Here is a 19016-nt window from a genome sequence, read left to right on the forward strand (position 1 = left end):
TTGGATTTAGCAGGCAAGGACTTCAATATTATTATCAGTAACTACATTCAACCAATTATATGATGTTCAAAGAACTAAAGGAAAAGTGGTCTTAATATACGAGTTGATAATCTCAACAGAGAAATGGAAACTTTTTAAAAAGGAAATTCTAGAGCTGAAAAGTATAATAACTGAGATGAGAAGTTCACTAAATGGGCTCAGTAGCAGATTGGAGATGGCAGAAGGAAGAATAAGTGATTTTGAAGGTGGATCAATGGAGATGACCCAATCCTAAGAAAAGAAAGAAAAAAGATTGAAGACAAACAGTGCCCCAGAGACCTGAAGGATATTATCAAAGTGTCCGGTACATAAAATCCCACTTCTGCCTGAGCATTAGGCTTCAGACCAAGTAGGAATGGCAAATTCCGCCATGAAAGCTCACTTACCAGAACTGGATTTGCCAGGAGAAAGAGTGGACTTGCCTTAAGCATCAGGGCTTTAGCTGTACCTTGAGAGAGGTTCTTGATTTGTGTTTCTGCATTTTTAATTATTTCTTATATTTCATGTGAAAATAAATATTCTTGAGAGACTTGTTTTTCCTAAATTGGCTCCATGCCCAACGTGGGTCTTGAACTCATAATCCTGAGAACAAGAGTCACATGCTCTACCCACTGAGCCAGCCAGGTGCCCCTATTGAGAGAGTTTTAAGAAAATAATCTTCCCACCTGACCCTCACTCATCTCTAATTCTGTACTAGAAATTATCTCAAACATAATTGCCAGGAAGAGCTCGCCACTCCACCCCATATCAACTTTTGATAGATAGTTGCATCCAACTCTGGAGGTCCCTTCTCCCTTCTTCCCCTTGCCATGCTTACATTATTTCCCTCAATCAATCTCCTTCCCCACCCTTCTAATATATGACTTTACAGTCAGTATAGAATTTTTCCAAAGTGGACATAACTTTATGTTTTTCTAATAAAATACATAAAAATAGTACATACCCAATTCAAAAACAATTAAAAAAACACACACAAAAAAGTATGAAAAAAAAATTACCTATCATCCAACCACACAGAATCTTTTGATTAGCTTAATGAGTGCCCTTCCCTCTGACATTTCTGTATGTTTACATAAATACAGATTATTTTATGTGCACTTTATATATTTTATTAGACAAGGAAGTTCAGAGAGACTCAAAGCATGAGAAGGTCTTGATACACCATCGCAGGCTTTGAAGGTGGAGAGGGCCACATAGAAAGGGCCTGATAGTAGACACAAGTTCCTGAGAACAACTCTTGGCCCGCAACAGCAGGAAAACACGACCCCAATCCCACAACCACAAAGAACTGGATTTTCCCAACAGCCTGGATGAGCTTGGAAGATTCTTCCCAGAGCCTCTATGTGGGAGCCCAGCCTGGCTGATACCATACGCATGAGAGACTGAGCAAGGAACACATCCAAGCCTGCCCAGACCTCTGACCTACAGAGGTATGAGATAATGAATGGGCGTTGACCTAAGCTGCTAGGTTTGTAGTAATTAGTCACACAGCAACTGAAGACTAATGCACTAAGCAAAACTAATACAGTGCCTGTGCATTCTTTCAAGAAGCCTGTAGCCATATCCCTCGGCTTCCCTGAAGGTGGCCAACAGTCGACGTTAGAGTGTCCAATTTGAAAAATTACTAATGTAAACAGTGTGTTAGATTCTGTGTTTCTCCAACTTGAATGTGTAGCAGAATCCCCTGGAGGACTAGGTCAAACACAGATTTTGGGGCCCCACCCCAGAGTTTCTGATTCAGTGGGTCTAAGGTAGACCCCAAGAATCTGCATTTCTCACCAGTTTCCAGATGATGCTGTTGCTGCTGGTCCAAACACGTTGAGAACCACTGTGTTAATTCAGTTAATATTATGAAAAGAATGATTTACCAAGATGCTGTATATTTCTAAAGCTCTACTTTAATGGCTTATTTTCTAGTAAAAAGAATATTTCTAGTAAACTGCTTAGAAAGATGCATTTCACTGTGAGCCTAATCCCCATTTAGCTGTCGCTCTATGTTATTCTTCTGAATTTAGTCATCTTTCCCTTTGAGGACTATAATCCCCCTTCTTCATTATTTTTATTTTCTTAGAAATTAGCTTTATCAGAAAACGTGGCTATGTTATTTTGGGACATAGCTTAAGAAGTCAACAGCAATTATCTGCAATAAGAATAAACACCAGTAGAATAAAGATTTACCTGATTGCAGTTATTTACTAAAGACCAAAGGTAAAAAGAAAGAATAAGTACAGGGCCTCACTGTGTCTAAACAGTAAAGGTATGAGACCTGCATTGGAAAATGTAAGAATCCAGCAAAATGGAGCTACAGGGCACTGGCTGTCAGTCATCCCAGGTCAAGAAGCAACAGGCCCCCACCCTTAGCCTCTCACAAAAGTTAACATATTAGTCACTAGTTAGTGCGTCATTTTGTTCATCTTCCCAGAACATTCATTGTCAAGTGATGTAATGAAGTATCTGAGATTGTAGACACTCACTTGGTTAAGAAGTCATGTGACTGGGTTCTATACAGTTGATCTTCAATCATGAGCCATTTTCTTTAAGTCTTGTACTAATATTGATCACCTTATACCTTTTTTTTGTAATAACTGACTGACTGAATCAGTCAGTGAACAAACATCTATTAAGTGTCTGCAGAATGTCAAGCAAGTAAATATTGATTCCATCATTTAATCCTGAGTTCAGTCCAACTCAGGCCACGTGGTAGCTTTGGCAAGGGAGGGCAGAGCATCTTGACTGATGGTCCCCATTGCTGTTCACAGTGTGTGTGTGGGGGGGTGGGTAATTCCCCAGAAGTCAGTCTGGCAGTGCTACTACAGAGATTTGAGTGGATGCTGGGCGACAGAACAGCTAATGTGTCCTGCATGTGGGATCCAAGACACTTCTCTGTAATTTTGCTAAGGGTCTCTTCTAACCCATGAGTCTAGTAGGTCAGATACGTGTTCATTTTGACCATTCTTGCTCCCAGTGTGGAAGGTGCTTGTACGCAGATGGTCAAACCCTGGCTGGAGGCTCAGTTCCTAAATCATGTCCTGGTTCAGCTCAGGACCACCCTTCTAGAAAGGGGCACACCTGGTAACACCAGGTTTGTGGCCACAGGATCCACTGGTAAGCCTGGCATCTGGGGATATACTCCTGAATCTCCAGAATTGGCTCCAACATGGAAGGCCAAAAGTCCAGAAAGTGAAGTCTAAACTAGCTGCTCCTGGATGAGACTTTGCATGGGTCTTTCCTTCTAGATGGAATCGCATTAAATCAAAGTGGTGATTACTGTTTGTTTCCTCAGTAATTCAAAACTGATGACTCACCTTCAAATGTATCATTTTGAATAGACTCCTCCACACACAGAATCGTGAATTTAAAATAGAGTAGTGCTTGCTGAAAGGATCATGAGCTACTTCTTCACCATTCCTTTACCTGGGTTCCCTGAATAATAGAGCCTGGGACAAGAGCTTGCATACTAATTCTTTATCAGGACCTGCAACCCCAGGGAAAGGAGAGTGAAGGAGGAAGGAGAAGAAGCAGGGATGGAGGGAGGGCAAACCAAGGGGGTGGAACCCCACACTAGCCACAGGTCCACCACAAACACTGACCGGTGCTCAGCCTTCAGGCATCTCCCCTGAGGCCATGTAGACCATTGGCATCTCAGAGTAGCCACAGTAGGGTAGGACTCTTCTTCTCCCATCGTCCACCTCCTGTTGGTCAGTCTGAACCACGAGGCTTCAGTTCCTCCCCACGTCTGTGTTGTCAGGCCCTCTCTGCCTGGGCAGCCAGCACATTTGAGGGTGCAGGCTGGCCCCTGGGTGGGTGTACCACATTGTAAACAGGACTTCGTGCTGAATTCCTCAGTCCAGGCAGTGTGGTGGCTGGCCTTTCCAGTGAGAGAAGGATCCGTGCTTTCTCCAGGATGCTACACTGGGGAAGCAAGATGCGCCACTGAGGGAAATGCAGCTGTGCAGATCTGGATCCAGTATGGAGTTCACCCTGAATTCCAAGGGGCTGGAACCAGGAAGGGAAAGCTGTCTTTTTTTTTTTCCCAATAATGCTTCATTTTATACAGAAACTTTGAAAATATCCCGATTGATACGTGTATTAGTTTCTTAGGGCTGGCATCACAAATTACTACAAACTGGGTTGTGTTAACAGCAGAAATTCATTCTTTCATCATTCTGGAGGCCGTAAGTTTGAAGTCTGATATCAGAGGCCTGCTCCCTCCAAAAGCTCTAGGGGAGAATCTGCTCCTTGCCTTCTATTCTATTCTATTCTATTCTATTCTATTCTATTCTATTCTATTCTATTCTATTCTATTCTATTCTATTCTGTTCTGTTCTATTCTATTCTATTCTATTCTATTCTATTCTATTCTATTCTATTCTATTCTACTCTACTCTATTCTCTTACCTTCTGGTGTTGGTGGCTATTATGGGCTGAGATATATTCATCCCCCACTCCCAATTCATATGTACCTCAGACTGTGACTGTATTTGGAGATAGAATCTTCAAGCGGAAAGCAAGCTGAAATGAAGTCATCAGGGTGGGCTCTAATCCAAATGGCCAGTGACCTTATTAGAAGAGGAGGTCAGGACATAAACACACACACAGACAGAGCCCATGCAAAGGCATGGGGAGAAGGTGGCCTACAAGTCAAGACTTGTCTACAAGTCAAGGGGAGAGGCCTGGCACCAACCCTGTTGACACCTCGATCTCAGACTTTCAGCCTCCAGAATGCTGACAAAATAAATTTAAATTTCTGTTGTTTCAGCCGCAGCCTAAGGTACTTTGTCATGGTAGGCCCTCAGATGAATATGCAGGTGATCCTTGGCGTGGCTTAGCGGGCACCTCCTATGCCTTCCCATGCTGTTCTCCCCCTGTGTGTGTCTGTGTCTCTGTTTTCTCTCCTTGTAAGGACACCAGTCATGGGATTAGGGCCCACCCTGATCCAGTATAACCTCATTCTAATTACATTTGCAAAGACCCTATTTCTAAATTAGGTCATATTCTGAAGATCTAGACAGACAAAAATTAAGGAAGGACCCTATTCAATCCAGTATAATATGCAAAATATGCAAAAATTAACTATCCCCAGGCAGGTATTTACATAGCTGAGAACCTCTACACCAGTGGGTTTCAATTTCAGCTGCTCATTGGACTAGATTCTGATTGAATTGGGTCAGGAGAGGGTTACACATTTTTTCCCTATTATCCCAGTAATTCTAATGAGTAGCCAGTGTGGAAAACCACATTTTAAAACCACCAGTAAAAAACAAAAAACAAAACAAAACAAACCACCAGTAATGTCATTTACTATTATCATTATGTCACTAATCCTAATGCAATTGGTAGCATTTATCAGACATTTAATATATCTTAGGCATTGGGTAAAATATATATTTTATTTCAGTGATATCGTCAGTCCAATCCTTACCCTCATTTCATAGATGGGGACACAGAGGGTCGAAGAGGTTCAGGACACAGGGCTAGCCATGGTAGACCACCAGATGGCTGACCCCAGCACTGTGGCTTCTCTGCCCTTAGATGTGCACAAATGCAGAACCTCTCATCATCCTCTCGTCTGTAGACATCCTCAGTTATGCAGGGAAATCATAAACACTTTAAGATGAGTAACTGCATGTCTTCTCTACAAAGAAACAGAATGGTCTGAGCGTCTAAGATTGGAGGGTGAGTGGTAGAGCATAAGTTAATACACAACCAGGCACTATTACTATTATAGTAAATTCAGTTTTGCATTTTTCCTAATTTCACAAGCCCAGAGAAAAAGCCATGCACTTAAAGAACATCTTTCCATTATATTTTGAGGTTTATCTGCTTAGCCATACCTGGAGGCATGGCTAATATCACCCTTGGAGGACAGCTTAAGTGACAGCTTATATGAGCCTTTTCTCACATATGGCACCTCTTCGTGCCAAGCAACATGGCATGCCAGGTGTTCTAAGCGACAATGGCAGACGTTAGGTTTCTTCTCCTGGTCTTGCTCTCATCTCCCTGGAATCTTGTTCTGTCCTGGGGTCAGGACATCTGTTCTGGGCCTTTCCATTTACAACCTTGCAGATTCTTCCTCTGTCTTCTAGAACTTTCTCCTCCCTCTGTTCTGAACTCTCTTGATGTCTCTGGTTTCCTGAGAAATAAACTGTCCTACCCATGGGACACGCACTGCATTCCTGTTGAGTGGAATAGAGACAAGCGGTTCTTCAGCTTCAAATCAGAGCTTGACACCCCCACATGCTGCAGGCAGACCTGAACCTCATTAGCATTCATGCTCCTGTGACTTGGACTGCCCATCACTCTGCTCAAATACCTTTCTTTTCCCCCTTTTTTCCTTCTAAATCCAGCTCATTGTTGAAGAATCAGGTTATGTCCCACCTTCTCCACAAATCTGACTGCTTTGGACCCACCAGTCATTCCTTTCTCTGAGGCCCTCCTGCATTTTATAGTCAACCCTTTTCAGTTCTGATCTCAAGTGCTCCACATTTGCTTCACATACGTTGACCTTGGCTCTCAAAGCTATGTAATAAGCTCCTCATAGAGGCAGAAACAAAGTGTGCAGATCACTGGTACTTCTCTCAGCCTCCTCTGTATAAGCACACCACTGGAAGCTTCTGTAAATACCTGATGTTTAGTTCTTACAGCTGCAGTTTATTGTGATGGTTTGTACATATCAGAAAATCATTAGCTGTTTGATAGTAAGATGCCCATATAGGAGTGTCTGGTGGCTCAGTTGATTAAGTGTCTGACTCTTGATTTCAGCTCAGGTCATGATCTCAGGGTCGTGAGATCGAGCCCCACATTAGGCTCCATGCTCAGCACAGAGTCTGCTTAAGATTCTCTTTCTCTCCTTCTGCCTCTCCCTGCCCTGCTCACACTCTGTCTCTCTCTCTAAAAAAAACAAAACAAAACAAAAAAAGATGCCCATATAAGTGATCAGATCATGTTAAAAAAATTTTCATTATGACTAGAATTACTAATGATATCCTTTCCCCTCATGGAAGCCCAGCCCATATTATCTTCTTTATGATGACAATAATTTTTAACCATTATTAGGCTCTGTTACAGTGGCTTGGTGTTGATTAGCAATGGAACCTGCCCATGGAGGTCAAAGTGTAATTGGCCGATGCTAAATGTAGCCAGGGGCACCCCACACCTGATGTCAAACCAAAGGCACACATGCTGATTTGATTACCAATGAAGAGTTTAATGGCCACTAGTTTCGAACTGAAAGCTGATTAGGAATTGTTCAATTGATAACTCATCCTTAGAAGATGGAAACAAAGGCACGTATGGTCATTTGACGTCAGCAGTACAAACAACTCCCACATCAGAACAAACAACTAATGAGTACTATTCCTCACAGATGTGACCGAGGTCAGATAATGTGATGTCCTCTAACCTTAGACCGTCTTACCTGACAGTTTGTTCCAGAGACATCTGTGGAAAAGCCAGCCTCTAGTCATCTGGGTCCACTCTCTGTGGCTTAAGGAGCAGTCAAGTCCCCTCCTGAGTTTCTAAGTCTTTTGCACACCTGCATTATTTTTACCTTACTTATCACCTCTGACCTTTATATGCTGGAGATGTTCTGTTGCTCTAGTCTTAAGGATGATTTAGAAATCAAAACTTTAACATGTATCTAACAGTAACTTGTCCCAGCATTTTTTATCATTGTAGCTCAAATTAACATAATGTCTATTTGGATTGTAACAACTAGGAAAAGCTGAGAAATACCCCTGGTTAGAAGCCCTTCAAAAGTATCTAATTAGGCTGGAGTTGTGCTTTCTGCAAAATGAAGCAGCGTAATCCTTCCTGCATTACATGAAGAATTACTTGAGTGTTTTATCAGATTGACTTTCTGCTCATGCCAAGGGGAGTAATTCTCTTTGTGTAAAAGTGATTTTGAAGATTAGTAATGAACAGAATGGGTACACATGGATTTATGAGTTTTTAAAAATAATTTTTAAATGTCTTTGCATGTGTACACTTAAAAAATAAAAAGGAGATATCTCACTTGTTCTTGATAAATGGCCTTAGGAGAAAGACATAAATGCTTGTGTCCTTGATTCAGACTTTGGTGAGCTTGACAAGAGGTAGGTTTTAGGTCTCTTTGGGAACTACAACAAACTTTTAGTACTTTATTTCAGGAAAAAGTCCTTAGGAGTGCCTGGATGGCTCAGTTGTTAAGTGTCTGCCTTCGGCTCAGGTCATGATCCCAGGGTCCTGGGATCAAGTCGCACATCGGGTTCCCTGCTTGGTGGGAAGCCTGCTTCTCCCTCTCCCACTCCCCCTGCTTGTGGTCCCTCTCTCACTGTCTCTCTCTCTGTCAAATAAATAAATAAAATCTTTTTTAAAAAAAAAAGTCCTTACCCTATGAAGCTCATGGGCTTCATTGCCTGTTAACCTCTCTTTAAACATGAAAACATATCACAGACCCACAGCTGTTACCCTTACCGTAGCAGGCAGTGAGCTCAGAGCTGATCAGGAAGTGCTGGGCCCAGGAGGCAGGCGTCTGCCTCTTGGATGTATGAGTAAGAGCCAAAACCAAGCCCCTGAATCCTTGTCTGCTGTGTTGGTCCCTGTACTGGAAACACAAGTGTGTGTGTGTGTGTGTGTGTGTGTGTGTATTTCCTTACATAATTTAAGTTACTTTATTTTGTACTTTTGATAGATAGCAGGCTCCCAGTCTTCAAGGCAGAAATCAGGCTAGGTATTTCGAGCAGGAAGGGATTTAGTAAAAGGATTTGGATTTGAGTTGTTTTGGAAGGGCTAGAAAAGCACAGAGGGGAGAGATTAGGAAGGTCAGCACCTGCAGACCACTTGTCCTGCTCCCAGGCATTATGGAGCCTGTGGGCCAGTATCTCTGGGCCCCCATGTGGAAGGGGAGTGGTTAGAAACGCTGATTGACCTCTAAGCCCCCAGCCACTGTTGTCACTGCCATGATTAGAGCTGGCACTGCTGCCACATCCAGAAGCAGAATCACCACGACCTCCTTCCTGTTTTCTGATCTTGCACTTACTCTCCCCTCCCCCACTGGCAGAACCTAAATAGAACCTGCTGGCAAGGGGTTCTGGGAAATGTGGTTTCCACACCACCAGCGCCTGGGATGCAGAACAATAGGTAGCCCAGATGGCATCATAGTACTTTAGAGAATGTTATCGCAGAACTTTAACCACTTAGATGTTTATTTTCAGTTAAAATATGAAAAAATATTTATTTTAATATGAAATATGAAAAAATCCTTTTTGACAGTTTCTCTTAAGGTAGAGTGAAAAAGATAATTCTATTTTAAAGAATATTTTGTGGATTTAAAGACCATGGGGAGGATATTTTAATTCATACAGTTCAAAAGCAGCTGAACAAATTCACTGAAAGGATAGCTCTTGCTGGGCCTTGCTATGTCATCTTTGAAAAGCTTGCCTGGGGCGCCTGGGTGGCTCAGTCGGTTAAGCGACTGCCTTCGGCTCAGGTCATGATCCCGGAGTCCCGCATCGGGCTCCTTGCTCGGCAGGGAGTCTGCTTCGTCCTCTGACCCTATCCCTTCTCATGTGTTCTCTCTCTCTCAAATAAATAAATAAAATCTTTAAAAAAGAAAAGAAAAGAAAAGCTTGCCTGCATCCCTAGCTAATCCAGTTATCTGAAGTACAGCTGGAGGAGGCAAATTCTACTCTTTGGGAATTTCTATTTGACACTGGCTGCTACTTTTCTGAAGCAAAATGTTTTTTCTGGCAGTTAAATTGCCTGTTTGATTTCTGAGATCTGATATACTTCTATTCTTGGTGCATTCTTTTGTTTGTTTGTTTTTATTTTAATTCCAGTGTAGTTAACATACAGTATTATTTTTTTCTCTTTCATACATTTATTTTTTATAATTTCTTCATTATGTTATGTTAGTCACCATACAGTACCTCATTAGTTTTTGATGGAGTGTTCCATACAATATTACGTTACTGTCAGGTGTACAGTATAGGTCCATACATCACTGGTGCTCATCACAAGTGCCCTCCTTCATCCCCCTCACCTCCACCCACCTCCCCTCTGGTAACCACCAGTTTGTTCTCTGTAGTTAAGAGTTTGTTTCTTGATTTGTCTCTCTCTCTCTTTTTGTTTTGTTTCTTAAATTCCGTATATGAGTGAAATCATATGGTATTTGTCTTCTCTGGCTGACATATTTTCCTTACCATTATCTCTCTAGCTCCATCCATGTTGTTGCAAATGGCAAGATTTCATTCTTTTTTATGGCTGAATAATATTCCATTGTGTATATATGTATATACCACATCTTCTTTATTCATTCACCTATTGATGGGCGCTTGGGCTGCTTCCATAGTTTGGCTATTATAAATAATGCTGCAATAAACATAGCGGTGCATATATCCTTTTGAGTTAGTGTTTTTGGACTTTTTAGGTAGATACCTTGTAGTGCAATTACTAGATCATAGAGTAGTTCTATTTTTAACTTTTTGAGGAACATCCATATTGTTTTCCCCAGTGGCTGCACCAGTTTGCATTCCCACCAAGAGGGTTCCTTTTTCTCCACATCCTTGCCAACACTTGTTTCTTGTATTTTTGATTTTAGCCATCCTTATAGGTGTGAGGTGATATCTCATTGTAGTTTTGATTTGCATTTCCCTGATGATGAGTGATGTTGAGCATCTTTTCATGTGTCTGTTGGTCATCTGGATGTCTTCTTTAGAGAAATGTCTGTTCATGTCTTCTCATTTTTGTAATTTAAAAAATTTTTTTAAAGATTTATTCATTTGAGAGAGAGAGAGAGAGCAGAGGGAGAGAGAGAAGCAGACTCCCTGCTGAACATGGAACCTGACGTGGGCTTGATCCCGCAACCCTGAGATCATGACCTGAGCCGAAGGCAGACACAACCAACTGATCTACCCAGGTGCCCCTCGTGTCTTCTGCTCATTTTTTAAATTGGATTATTTGTTTTTGGGTTTTGAGTTTTGTAAGTTCTTTATATATTTTGGGTACTAACCCTTTATTGGATATGTCATTTGCAAATATCTTCTCCCATTCTGTAGGTTGCCTTTTAGTTTTGTTTATTGTTTCCTTTGTGGTTCAGAAGCTTTTTATTTTGCTGTAGTCCCAATAGTTTATTTTTGCTTTTATTTCCCTTGCCTCAGGAGACACATCTAGAAAAATATTGCTACAGCTGATGTCAGAGAAATTACTGCCTGTGTTTTCTTCTAGGATTTTTATGGTTTCAGGTCTCACATTTAGGTCCTTTATCCATTTTGAGTTTATTTTTGTATATGGTGTAAATAAGCCATCCAGTTTCATTCTTCCGCATGTGGCTGTCCTCTAATTGCATTCTCTATATGTTTAATTCCAATGGGAAATTATTTCAGATAATTAATTGTCTACAATTTTACTTAAAATAAAATTGTTGTGCCCTGAGAAAGCAGTACCTAAATGGATGATAAAACATTTAAATCACCACAGTTCCTACTACCATGTGTATATGTAAATCTTTTTTACTTTTTTAATCTCCGTACGTCTTCCCAGCAACTCTGTGAGGTGGGCCAGCTACTCATGCTCCTGTTTTTTTCCAGCTATGTTAAGTGACAGATCATGGGTTAGGTTCCATAAATAAGTGTGATGGTTCACTTATGAATGTGTATTTATGAATGGCCTTCAAGTTGGGGTGGGCTTGCCATTTGGAGGTACACAAAGCCAATCACAGTGTGGGGAGGGCTGGGGTACTTTGAAGGGAATCCATTGTCAGGGCCTCAGCTCATGTAGGTCCAAAATGGATCTTCCTGAGAATATGCATGCAATGAGGATGCAGGTCCTTTTTCCTAATGCCCTTCTCCCACTTTGCTAAAGGAATCCTACCTCTCTCCCATCCCTCTGTGATGCACCTACCCGAGGCTTAAAAACCTGTGGGGAACCAAACAGCAGGACAGTTTGGACTATTGGTTTGAGTATTAAGAAGGTAATGAAGAAAGTAAATGACTCTAATGATTTGATTAAATAACTTTTTGTAAGTGTAGTGGTTTCCTTTTACTTCCTTGCAGCAAGATTGTAGGAGAACTTAAATGGCCTGTTGGTTAATAGAAAAGTAAAACTAATTTTGATGGTAGATCGCTATGTGAGTCTCAGCATGTAACTGAGAAGGAGCCAGAAGAATTGAATGATGTTGCTCTAACAAACTCTCTCCATTCTCATTAATTTACTTATACAAACAAGTTTTCCTGGCACATAAACTTTTAAAAATAAAAAAAAAGGGAGCAGTATTGATGTTTAGCCTTAACTGGTTCTGGTAATAAACAATCTTCCTCCACAGATTACATGAACCAGCTGGAAAACCCCAGGCTTTCTTAACATTCTTCTAGAAATACAGAGGTGCATTTCCAATAAAATGTTATTCTGTGTAATAAATCTTTTTCAAAATTCATCATATTTTCTGTTTTCATCCGTTGTGGTCTACTAACTGTAGTTATAACTCAATGGGAAAGAATGCGAATCTTTAGAGACATTGTCACAGGAAAAATTTTTTTTAATTAAATGTCAATTTATATAGATAATTTTTACACCCAGAACTATTTATTTACCTCACCATTAATGCAATACACATTAAGGCAAAACACAATAAAACATTTTCTACTTATAATATTAGGATGTAAGTACGTGAGAACAAAAATAAGAATTCAAAGAGACAAAAAGATTGACTTCAGATTGAGACTATTGAAGAGCTTGTTTTTACTGGGTGATGGTAGGTGGCCAATGGCTCCGGTATTTAGACTATTGGATACAGTGAATTACATCTTTGGCAGTTATTGAAACTGACAAAACATTTATACATCAATATAAAACATGCATGTGATACATTTAAAAATTTTAAGGAGTGGGTTTGGGCAAAAATGTTTAATGATCGCTGATTTGGACAGAAGACCAGGTGTCTTGAGGATAAGCAGGGTCATATGTCTCCCATGTATTTGCTTTGTTTTCCCAGTTTGACCTCGTGTGTGTCAATGCTTGGATGCTGGACCTCACACAAGCCGTCCTAAACCTGGGCTTCTTGGCTGGAGCCTTCACCTTGGGCTATGCAGCAGACAGGTAGGCACGGATGTGACAGCGGTTGACAGCACTAAAACATGATGCATACGTGTGGAGATGAAAATGATGTTAGCCACTAGAAAACAATTTTTGCTAAACTTGGAAAAAATCTTAATCTCTCTACTTGCGACATTCATGCTTATTTGGTTGGACTAATTCTCTCCTTGCTCACCTCCATCTCCTTACTCCTTGAACTGCACAAATGGATGGGGCTGCTCCCAGTGGGTCTGCAAGCATCTGAGTGGAAACACAAACACCAGAAATGCAGTAACTTCATCGTGGGGCCAATGGCTAGCTGGCTGAACACAGCAGAGGCGATTCCATGTTCTTCCATAACCCACTGGTTGTGGTCTGATTAATTTAGTCAGAGTCAGCTCCTTCCAAATATGTTTCATTTAATTTTTTTAAGAAATCCTTGTATTTTATTCTATAAGTTAAAAATTCTGCAGAAAAGAGTTTTTCCGAAGACTGTTAAAAGAACTTTATCATTTAACATTCATAAATATACCAGTTAATGGCAGACGTGGTGAGTGTGTATATTGAGGATAGTCATGCTTTCTATTCAGATATTCCTGTTTGAACCATTATTGATGTTGGTTATTGTATTCATGTTGAACTATTCCTTTATCCCAATTCTAACTATGAAAATATGTGCAGTAATTTAATTATTCCTTCTATACCCCTTAGGACAGGAGTAGAAAAGCTTTGGCCATTGGCCGTGTCTGGCTGAACATCACTCTGGTCACTCTAGCCCAGCCTGGGTGGGTCCTTGTGACCATGCTCATGGTGCACAGTGCTAAGCGTACCTCTTGGAGAACTGCCCAATGCCATTAATTAGCTAATTGTAGACGATAAAATGCCCCAAATGCTTTCATCAATAGATGGTCTGCATTTGACCAGACCAGGACTTCAAAGTGGGTAGAACCCTTGGTTTCTTTTTCTGCTCCTTCATCTGTCTCTTAGTTCTCTCTTGCAGCCCCCTGACACCCTCTTCGTATGGAAAGACAGGCATATGACTTTCTCCTTAATCCTTGTGTCTGATGCTCTTTCCCTGTCTTTTATCCATGTCTTTGTCTGTGGTTTCTTCTTATAGCCCTTCCCATGCATCTTTCTTTTCTTAATCTCCCCATACATCACTAGGGGAGAACCCTAGCTGGCTATGACTCGCAATGGAGCCACGTCTTTTCAACACGTATTTCTGATTTAAACATTAGGTTTTGCTGCTTCTGCATGTTTCTCTCTCACAATCAGTAAACATATCTCCAAATAAAAGTAACTCGACTAAAGGAGGGGGCTCTTTCTACCTATGTTCTAACAGGGAACTGAGTGGCTATCCTCAGAGACGACTCAATGCTTTGGAGAGGAAGACAGAGCCGTGAATGAGTCTGCCTCACCGCAGAGCCAGCCATCTGTCGGCTCTTCTCCTTTGCGTCATTGAAGGAAAGGACAAGAAACAGTGTAATAGGCCACCTATCTATGAGAGGACAGTGTAGGAAGAACAGGCAGTGAATTTCAAAACCTCGATAAACCAGGACTACTTCTGTCTCCACTCCGCTGACCGAAGCAGGATGCTGCATATGTGAATTTGGTGGGAATTTCTACGGGAAAGTGTTTTTGAATCAAATCTCTGAAAGGTCATGGATGACAGATTTCCACCAGCCAATAATTTGGCACAACTATACCGAACCACTTAACATCAGAATCCCAGAATATGGCACTCAATAACGTGTGCCCTTTGCCTACCTTTCTAATCATAGTTATGTAAATGGTGAGGATAAAATGCAGAACTTAAGAACAGCTCACATTGGTTGTGAACTTCATAGTTTGTAAGGAGCTTTCACATCAGCTTCTCATTTGAGCCTCTACAACCTCACCATAGAAAGGGACGGGGGAGAAAACAACCCACAAGCAAATAAACAAGATCTGAGTCTTGGATTGCTGAAGACATGGACCCAAGGTCGCACGGCTGGCTGATGGTTGAGCCAAAACTGAAGCCTGGGGCCTTTTCCCTTCCCCCTTCCCACTCCACTCACAAAAATGCTATAAAGTGTCCAAGCTGTGCCACCAGGGAGACAAGACGTGATAGAGAGCGTTATCTTTTTGGAAACTGCAATCACAAAGAATGTATTCTGTGCTTTACATTTTGTCATGTCATTTCAGAGGCACATGTTCTTATTTGCCCTGGTTTTTCTATAAAACAAAATGTAGAATTTTCAACAATCCTGTACCTGGTAGTAATGCAGTCTTAAAAACAAAATTTCTATACTTAAACCTCTTTTAACAATACCTCTAATGATAGTCTTTCTCATTGTGTCGAAGGAAACGTTGAAGGTGACTTCTTCCTCTCTCTTTCTCAAAAAGGTACGGCAGACTAGTCATTTACCTAATATCCTGTTTCGGTGTTGGCGTCACCGGGGTCGTGGTGGCATTTGCACCCAATTTCCCTGTGTTTGTGGTCTTCCGCTTCCTACAAGGTGTGTTTGGAAAGGGGACATGGATGACCTGCTACGTAATTGGTAAGACATTGCTACGCCTCCGTGTCTCTGACAGCCAGGGACAGGTGGCTGGGCGGTGCCGGCCAGTCAGCCCTCCTGGGGCTCCTATGTGGAGGCTTGGCGGCTGCCACAGTAATGATCTCTGCAAATAGGAAGGTGCGGGGGTGAGATTCTGACTCTTGGGAAACTAAAATGCCACTTTCTAGCACAGCCGTACCCCTAGCATGTTATTGCTTTGCTTTATCAGAGATTAATTTTTATAAAAATTTCAGCAGTTCTTGAAACATTTTTAACGCATTTTCTGTGTATATCTGTGATAGGGTTTGAGATGACATCCCTGTGTTCTCAAATATTATTTCTTAATTCTATTCCTTTTGTTCAAGTGGAGAACTTTTTACCGTGGAGGAGATCTGACCTAAAAATGAGAAGCTCATTTGTGAACCTTTGCTCTCTTCCGTAACTAGAAAGTTTGACCTTCTGGGTATGAAAGAAAGAAAACTTTCCTGTTGCTCTTTGTTCATTTTACTGGGAGAAGTCCTGGCTGCTACTTTGGTTCTGTCTCTAGTGATATCCAGAACCAGCTACCTACTCTAAGAGTCACAGTGGATTTGTGAGCAGGGAGATGCAAAAGCTCCTTTTCGATTATTGCTCCAGATCGTTAAGCTTCTAGTCCTTTCCATTACTGCTAGACAATCTCTCCCCAAGCAGTGCCCACTTTGGGGACACTTTGAAGATCTTTTTATGGGCGGGGAAGGAGAGTGCTGGGAGGTTGCCTGTCGCTGGCTGGGGCAGAAGGGATAATTTTGGAATATGAAGTGTTTTTAAGGAGATCTGAGTCTAGGTGAATTTTCAAAGTTGTGATCTTAGGGCACAACTAAGGTAGCATATCGGAATAGAATTAATGACGAATAGAAATGGATGAGTTGGGGGGGTGGAGGGGGGAAGGATGCCAGCGGTAAAATTCCCCATGTGATTTTTAAAGAAATATCACATAAATGGAAAGTCCAACACCGTGGAGAGAATTATCACTTGATAGAAACCATGTGGTGATCTTGAAAAAATTATTTGTAGAATTATAATGCTCATAAATAATCTCCTAAAGAGACTATAATATGTACATCTTTAGAAATACCGTGATAGAAATCTAGCCAGTTTATTCTAGTTCTGTGTTGATAAAATAGTCATCATTTAAGCTTTCCTAAAACCAACACATATGTTCTTTGTATACCCAGAAGAGTGCTGGGCTAGGTGTGTGGGATGAGCGTGGTACGTGCTTGCCAATTAACTGGCAGAGAAGAGAGTGAGCAGAAAGCATGGCTCCAGCATGTATGGAAGACTTGGTACCTTTAAGAGTTCTGTAGCATTCTAGCAATGCCGATGGATATGACAGATGTAACATCTCTGTTTGTTTATTTTGGAACTGATCTCGAGCTTCCCTAACCTCTGTGTTTGTTTTCCTTCAGTAACGGAAATAGTAGGTTCAAAGCAAAGGAGAATTGTGGGAATAGTGGTCCAAATGTTCTTCACCCTTGGAATCATAATTCTCCCTGGAATTGCCTACTTTATCCCAAATTGGCAAGGGATCCAGCTAGCCATAACGCTGCCCAGCTTTCTCTTCCTCCTTTATTACTGGTAAAGTAGTTTTGGTCATATTGAATTTATTCTTATTCCACAGAAATGTAGAATCTGCACTTCTAAACCACCATAAAAATGAAAGCAACTAAGGAGATTTCCTAACATCTCCAGAGTGACTATGGGCTTTGAGTATTTCTAGAGAATTTGAGAATTTATAGAGATTATTGTTAGACTAATAGTTGTTATTAACATAAATTAATAAAGTACCCAAACAGAAAATCTAAATAGAGTATTAATTATGTTTTGTTATTTTGTAATATCTTCATGAGCACTAGAAGGCAACAAACCATATCTGCCAATATTTCAACATGCAAATTAAATGCAATGAAATAGATTTGCTTCTCTGTGTGTTCTATTAAGCAAATTAATATTATTTAGGAATCTCCTGAGGAATAAAGAAATGTTAAGAGCATGAGAAAATTAAGTTATCAAAAAACTACAGGTTATATGCATTTGACTCTTATTGTAGTGAATGTATTTTGATCATTCCTCTAATTTAATTTTAATATATGGGACAATCCGTTTACATGAATTGGATCTTCACCTCTTCCTAAATGCTCATTATACCCCAGTTCTCTTCATATGTGTAATCGAGGACACTGTGTTCTAGGACAGCCTGGGTTTACAAGAGCAATGCATTATTGATTATTTTTATTATGACCAATGATCTAGTTATCAAGTGAGCACTTTTCCCTTCCATTATAAATTTTCTGAGATAATCTATGTTGCAGAGAGCCTAAACTCTCAATCTCCTAAACTTGTACCTAATCGCAAGATCCATTTTGATAGAGAAACTCAAGTCGTTAACTTTTAGGTTTTGAAATTACTAGATAGAACTCAAAAAAAGTCCTCTTCTTGCCAGGGTGGTTCCTGAGTCTCCCCGCTGGCTGATTACTCGGAAGAAAGGAGATAAAGCATTAAAAATCCTGAGGAGCATTGCCAAGTGCAATGGGAAATATCTCTCACCAAATTACTCAGAGGTAATCTTATTTATTACTAGTAACAAGCATTGTTGAAGTGGGTGAATTGATTTGTCTCTTATGTACATATTATCAAAGAGCTGACTAAATCGTTTTTAGTTTGACTTTTAAAAGGGAGGGAAAAAAAAAACCCTTGGGGAGAATCACAAGGTGCATTAAAGAAGACATGGTTATGGAATTGTGATAGCACCAGAGTGAAGGTCAACTGGTCCCTTGGTCCATGTTTCAATAGTTGCACCACGTTCCTTGAATTATTATACTTTACTTACCTTAGCCCCGTACTATGAAGTCATTCATTCATCTTAATTTGCACAAACTATAAATCTTTTCTTGACATTCAGGGTAGTCTAAAGATTTGCCTTTAAATGTAGTCTTGGAAATACTAGTTATTTGAGAACATGAGCAACGATGTAATATTCAGCCTTCAGACTTACATGTGCTGCTAGCCTACCTTCCCTCCCTCCCTCATTTTCTTCCTCCATTTTTTCTTCTTCTTTTTTCCAGCAAGGCTTTTTGGGTGCTTCTGTATCACTATACTAAGAGAAATGGTAGGGACTCGAGTTCATTCTTTGCTCTTTGGAAGATTTGCTATGCCTTTGGAGACATACAGATATATCTGAAGCAACACCTGAATAATTAGAGAATAATAGATAAAAATACATAGCAATGCTTTATGCAAAGACAAAGTAACAGAGGGATTATTATGAAATGAATATTAGAGAATAATTTTTGGAAGATATGAATCTTTGATAAAAACCTTGAAGAGTATTAGGTTGCTAACATCAATTTTTTT

At 40.6% G+C, this 19016-nt stretch overlaps 1 protein-coding gene across 2 annotated transcripts in view; it reads left to right on the forward strand.

Annotated features, from left to right (window-relative positions):
- SLC22A3 (solute carrier family 22 member 3) overlaps positions 1-19016 on the forward strand; it is an 87922-nt gene that overhangs the window by 29249 nt on the left and 39657 nt on the right. The window contains exons 2-5 of one of the 2 annotated variants that reach the window (XM_081829266.1): positions 13010-13113; positions 15475-15629; positions 17072-17240; positions 18106-18223. In XM_081829266.1, coding sequence (XP_081685392.1) covers positions 13010-13113; positions 15475-15629; positions 17072-17240; positions 18106-18223 — 546 coding nt within the window. The remainder of the gene's footprint in view (positions 1-13009; positions 13114-15474; positions 15630-17071; positions 17241-18105; positions 18224-19016) is intronic. The other variant, XM_081829268.1, reaches the window with a different exon arrangement.

This window comes from Leptonychotes weddellii, chromosome 8 (assembly GCF_054177405.1).
Source record: "Leptonychotes weddellii isolate Sample4059 chromosome 8, ASM5417740v2, whole genome shotgun sequence".
Classification (NCBI taxonomy): domain Eukaryota; kingdom Metazoa; phylum Chordata; class Mammalia; order Carnivora; family Phocidae; genus Leptonychotes; species Leptonychotes weddellii.